Source organism: Mesitornis unicolor, unplaced genomic scaffold, assembly GCF_000695765.1.
Source record: "Mesitornis unicolor isolate BGI_N332 unplaced genomic scaffold, ASM69576v1 scaffold43916, whole genome shotgun sequence".
NCBI lineage: Eukaryota > Metazoa > Chordata > Aves > Mesitornithiformes > Mesitornithidae > Mesitornis > Mesitornis unicolor.
The window spans coordinates 2,243-8,467 of NW_010193833.1; the positions used below are offsets into that span (position 1 = coordinate 2,243).

Below are 6,225 nucleotides of genomic sequence, written 5' to 3' on the forward strand. Positions count from 1 at the left end.
TACGGGGCGAGAGGCCTCTTTTTTCTTCGTTATTTAAGCCACTGGCTTTCCAGCCTCCCTCCTCCTTGATTGTGGACCCATATATTTAATTTTTCATCAGAAAGATTAACTTTGCTACACATTAAAGCCCCTTGACAAAGGCTTGTTGCCTTTGAGGGCTTCTTAGAAGTAACCTGTGGACTGCTCAGTGTTGAAATATAGACTGCACCTTAAACAGCTCATTATTTAGGCTCCAGAAAAGCATGTGCCAATTGCCTGAGAATACACAGCATCGATTTTTAAGTCTTAAAGCCATCAATAACGATCTGTGCATCTGCCTTGTCACGCGGCTGGTTTGCAGGAGTTTCTTCCACCGTCCTGGTGTGACATGGGTGGCTCCTAGACAGGTTTTCTAACAAGTTAAAACACAAAATAGGTGTCAAACGAGCCTGGAGTTCAGAGCCATATGCCTATTTGCTGAGTGGAAAAGCAGCAGCAATGTCAAGGCTTCTTCTAATTAACCTGTTAATAATGAGACTCCTGTCAATTTGCTTATTTAAAATTCATTTAGGAGCTCTCCTTTTGTGTTACTTTAATAGATACAGGGAAAGTTCTTCTCTTTAAAGGTGAGAGCACATTCTTCCTGCCTTTTTTTTCCCATTTAGTGTATGTTTTCTAGTCAGCCGTGATGTGTTCATGTCAGGTTCAGCCTGTGCCAGGAGACTGCAGCCAGCTTGAAAATGTTGGGACACTTGTTTCCAACTTTAAATATCCTAGTATAGTTTTTAGTTTCTCAATGACTTGCATGAACATGGTTTTTTCATAGTACTTTCCAGCTAATTTAGACTCTGTTTCCTTTAGCAGCAGTGGGTCAGCAGATTTCATAAGCACCAACAAGGAGTGAAAGAGCTGTTGAGATCCGAATGTGGGAGGAGAAGTAGAGAAGATGTTCGAGATGGTGGAAGTATATCTACAGGAGGGCAAATCTGTACTCATTTCTTCAGGAAACGGGCAGTGTGAGCATCCAAAACTGGCCTCACGCTTGATTTTGGAGAGAGTGGGTGAAGAGGAGCTGACTCTGGGGCTTGGAGAAGATGCTGGTGGGCTACACAAGGCAGGCATTTTGGACTCAGATGTATCCTAGAGAGGGATGTAGGGATCCCAGTTGTTGACACCAGACAGCAGAAGACTTGGGGTGGATACGATGAAAAGTAAATGTTTGCTTTTAAAGTCTTCCTCAGATGGCTCTGAGCGTCTTCACCCCTGCCTCTGGAAAATGGAGCCCTGGTTGTTTTGTCCAAGCGCTGTTCTTGGGGTGGAACGGCTGGTACGAGGAGCACGAAGGGACTCCAGGAACAGACCTCTGCTCCCTTCCCGCACGGGAGTGGGTTTTGTTCCTAACCTGCTCTTGGGCAAAACACTCTGTGATAGAGGTTATTCTTTCTTTACTTCAGCACAGCATATAGCAAAACACTGAAATGTATTTCTTTCTCCCAAGCATGTTTACACATGTCCCTCTTCATTATAGCATCTAAAGAAACAGCAGAGGTACAAACCCAATTGTTTTCCATTTCTCTTGCTAACATTATGCTGCTGGAGCATTAAAACATCACTACCAGATTGGGTCTCATTAAGTTAGGTGCTGTACAGAGACATAATAAATTGCAGCTCCTGTTCCAGTGCCTTACAAAGACTCAGAAGTCAGGGGAATCATTGTTCTTCCAGCCTCGATTGAAAAAGAACAGCAGCTTACAGTCTCTGCAAAAATCTGTTTATCTGGTGAATATGTGGGTAGTTATTGGCAATTTTACCAATTATCATCTTCAGGTTAATATTCTTAATATATCTTGATCAGGTAGCGTTTAGCCCTGAGAAAATGTCGTCTTGCATAGCACAGCTTCAGGAGATTTTGGAAAATGTATTCCAAAAGGTGGTTAACACCATTACAGTAGATTTTGCTGTGAAACTTTCCCCTGTCTAGCCGCATAGACATCTTGACACATGCAATCCTGTGTGAGAATAAATATGTGCAAAATGAGCTCAGATAGTTGCTGGGAAAAAAAAAAAAAGAAACGTTCTTTGACTGTCAGAGCTTAGTATTTTAGTCTCCCTGGAGGCGAGAGCTCTAATCCACGGACCCCTCCTGCTTGTTTGGGTTCATTTTATAAATACGAGTTACTTTTAACGGGGGAATTTGGTGCAGGAGGACCTCCTTGTGTTTTCCTCTCTTCTGTAGTTAATGCAAAGGGATATGAACGCCTCCATGCCCTGGGTTCCTTTAGGGAGCAACCCTGCTGCTGCCGGTGGCCCGTGACCCTTGGGAGCTGAAGACCCTCGGGCTCAGGGTGCTCCCTTGAAGGGGACTTGACCCAGCAGCTGAGGATCGAGGAGAGTTTGTCTTCCGGCAGCGCTGACTGACCGCTGTGGTTTTTAGGAAGCACGGTGAGGACCGGCAACCGGCTCGCTCCTGGGATCGATGTTGCGACAACCTGCGCTGTGCTGTGGATTAAATCACAGTGAGGGTTTCCTTCGGCGTAAATCCTGACCTGATCCATCTCTTGAGAGCCAGGCTTTCATTCTGAGGATCTGCAGCTGAACGTTAGGCTTGTTTAAACAGCTTCTTCCAAGGGTTGGGTTTGTCTCAGAGCAGAACGAGGGTGCTGAGCAGATAGAGCTGGCTCTGCTGCCAACTCCTCCAGCGTCTTTCGTGCAGACTCATCCCCAAGCATGCTGCAAGAGGGGAGCTCGCACCCTGGCTCTGTGAGCTCCTCTTTTGTTTTCCTTTGCCCCTTCTATTTTCTTCAGCCCAGTCAGTTCCTTTTATTAAGTAGATTATATGTTCTGCTCAATAGGAGCTTTTCTTCCCAAATAAAACCAATGCTGTTGGCATGAAAAATGCTTTTATTCACTCCTCCCTCCGTTTGCTTCGCCCAGGCGTCCCCAGCTGCTCCCAGGAGAACCCAAGAGCTGCCTGACAGGGAGCTCTGCATACCTGTCCATGCTTTGACTCCCACCCAAGGGGAATCAACAGCTGCTTTTTCCTGGCTTTTTGTGCTACTGATACGCAAAGAATTTCCCCTTCTGGTTAATCAGACTTGAAATGCTGGACCTACGCATGTTGCCCTGTAATTCTCCTCTCGGCCGGAAGCTCCCTGGTTCCCAGTGAGCCCCGGTGCAGACAGAGACCTGGTGCAGAGGAAACTCCCTGGCACGGAGCACGGCCTTTCTTGCTGCAGCGCTGTCGGCCGGCAGTAGGTGATGCTTAGGGAGGAACATGACCATAGCGATGGTAGACATATATCCTGGGCTTTTTCAGAATAAAAATAAAGACAGGAGTAGAGTCTTGGCTGCACAAGGGAGGCTGGAGCTGGATTTCAGCTTCTACCCAGGGATCTGACCATCTTTCCTAAAATTTGAGTGCCTACCTGGAGCCCAGGGGTTATGGATTTGGAATATCTAGAAACCCCCTTGAGGGTCTCATGAAAGATGTAGCAGAACTCGCGTGTGCTGAAGGCTTAGTTTTCTTTGTTCGCTCTGTTTCCTTACTGTTTGTGAGGTGCAAACGTAAAAATTGCTGTTAAAAAAGAGCAGTTGTCATCAGCTGACACCAGGACGAGGTGAAATGAGGCCGTGCTCCATGGGGCATACCCCTCCTTAGCAGGAAACTTCTGCTTTCTGCACAGAGCAGATAAGGATCTCGCTCATTCCCTGGGCACAGGGGCTGTGGTGTCGTACCTTGCAGGTAAACTGATTTTGGTTTTAATTCTACAAATGAAACTGAGCAAATAACAACCAGCTCCTCTGCTTTCCTTCTCAGAAGGTTGCGTAGTTTTAGGTCAGATCCTTCAGTAAGAAGTTTACAAACCCAGTTTTATTTTTGCGTTGTAGTGTTCTGTTTATTGCTGAGCTTCTGGAAGCAAAACTGCCATAGCCTAAATCTTGGACTAGAGACCTCAATAATGGATCTGACAGGAACAAAGTTCAGTTTTGCCATATCTAAATCAAGTTGAAAAGAGCCTGTGTGGAGCCTACACGATGAAATGTGTGTGGCTGAAATGCTTTTAATTTGTACCTTGAGTTTTTGATAAAGTAACAAAGGAGATGCTTTAAAATACTATTTCCTTTTAAGTATACTTGAAGGTAGGAGTGTGCCCTGGCTGCTCTTTCCTTTCTCGTGTTTTCATAAAAACTGCATTATAACCAACCTTTGTTCCCCCAAGTGCGTGTATTTTTCAGAAGAGTTGTCCTTTCTGTGCTCTGCTGACCACGGGAAAACAGCATCCTCACAGCTGAGCTGTTTTTCAAGTTGAGCATTAGAGGGTTTTTTCCTTTCCTTATGAAGTTTTGCCTTAAAAGCTGTGTAACCGTGAGTGTGGTGCTCTCAACCCTTCCCATATGGTTCAGCCTCAGTGTCTTCCCTGTCGGTTTTCTATTCTACATTCCTTTTCCTTGGCCTGTGCTAAGCACAGAGCAATAAGCATTTGCTTATATTTTTTTCAAGAAACACATTTGCTCGTGATGCTTTTGAAAGATGTCTCACTTAACAGCTCCTCTGGGTTTTACTGGCTTTTTTGCTGCTGCTGCAGTTTTGAATCTGTTGGTTCAAAACTCAGCAGTGGCTGCATTTAGCCTGGCTGAAATATTGCAGCCCACCTTGGAGCTGTTACACAGCCCACAGCAACAGCTAGGAAACGAAGAGCACAGTGTCCAGAGAGAATTAAGTGAATAGTAATGCAATTAGCCTCACTGATTTCTCTAGGACACTGGAGATAAGGGATAATGGGCGTCTTCGTCCCAGACAAACCCCGAAGTTGATCAGGACCTGCTCGGTTTTTTGTTAAGCTTAAGGTGAGGTGTCCCCAGCAGCGTAACTCCACTGCGCTTTGGACCCTGCGCGTGCTGGGAGCAAGAGGCGTTTCCAGTGCTTTGAATATCCTTGAATGCCAACGCTTCTTAAATCCGCTGGTTGCCAGAGATGGTACGACAGAGCTCGGCATTTCCCGTGCCCCACGGGAAGGTGGCTGACACACACGGGTGTCAGCAGCGGCTTTCACTTGTGTTTTTAAACCAAGGGGGTACAAGCAGTCACAGAGGATTTTGCTATCGCACTGGGGAAGAGTTGACTGTGGCACTTGTATCTTTTTAAAACGCTTCTTCAAACTCTCCCTGCCTCAAAGCTTGTTTCTGCAGCGGGTAAGTACATGTTTCTGAATCCCTCCGGGGAGGCTGAAAGATCTGATGAAAGCCGAAGAAAATCCTGCATGCTGCTAAACAAGCCCCACCCTTCTTCTTGACATTGTTGTATTCGCTCTTTGTTCCCAAGGATGGTGATGCCTGGGGATTTGCTTCCAGTTTTCTCAGGCAGCTTGAGAAAAGCACAGTGACAGCTGGGAGGCGGAAAAAATGTGGGAATCTGCCTTGGAGTTTCTCCTTTGCTCTTTACCCAAATAATCTTTGTGGAGAGCGGGCAAAAAGCCAGGAATTTATTTGACCCAAGGTAGTATCTTGGATCAGGAAAGCAGTTACTAAATAAGTGACTGATGTAGCTGGGTGCAGCATGCTTGGCTTGCGTGGTCGGTTTGATTTGGTTTTGTTTTGGCATCTGCCAACTGCTTGTTGTCTCCTGCGAGCCAAGGTGGTCGTCCCTCGCTGATCCATAAGGAGCAGCTCATCTTTGACGTAGCTGAAGAAGCTTGGACAGGCAGCTCAGGTGAAATCGAGCCCTGTCAGTTTGAGTAATTGTTTTCAATTTGAATTCTGACCCTAGGTTGGGCTGGGAGTGGATCTCAGTAAAATGTAGCCTAGTTTGCAGGGATGATTTGGGTCGTCTCTGCTAGTGGTTGCAGTAAGGGCAGGAAAAAGGGCTGTCTGGACAGGCATCTTCTGGAAAGTCTTCTCTACTTCCATCTTGTATTTTGCACCTCAGTTGGGTTTTTGTGGGTCTGAAATACTGCCTGTGACTTGTTCTGTTCCTAAAGTCTTAACTACTGAGCCTAAGAATGGTCCATTCACTCCAGAGTGGGAAATGTAAAGAAAGCTTTATCTTGTCTGGGCACTTGATCTCTGGTGGGTTTTAAGGAGGTGGTGTTCTTGTGATTCCTGCAGCTTTGACGTGTTTGTGCTCTGACTGCAAACAAGCAAACTCCACGTGTGAAACGGACGGTGCCTGCATGGTCTCAGTCTTCAACCTGGACGGTGTTAAACATCATGTTCGGACCTGCATCCCTGAAGCAAAATTGATTCCTG

The 6,225-nt window shown here is 46.1% G+C and overlaps 1 protein-coding gene across 1 annotated transcript in view; it reads left to right on the top strand.

Moving 5' to 3' along the window:
• The first annotated feature begins 6,077 nt into the window (after window positions 1-6,077).
• ACVR1B (activin A receptor, type IB) overlaps window positions 6,078-6,225 on the top strand; it is a 6,239-nt gene continuing 6,091 nt past the window's right edge. The window contains 1 exon segment of the mRNA XM_010187589.1: window positions 6,078-6,224. Within this exon segment, the coding sequence (XP_010185891.1) occupies window positions 6,150-6,224 (75 nt within the window). The 5' untranslated portion in view covers window positions 6,078-6,149.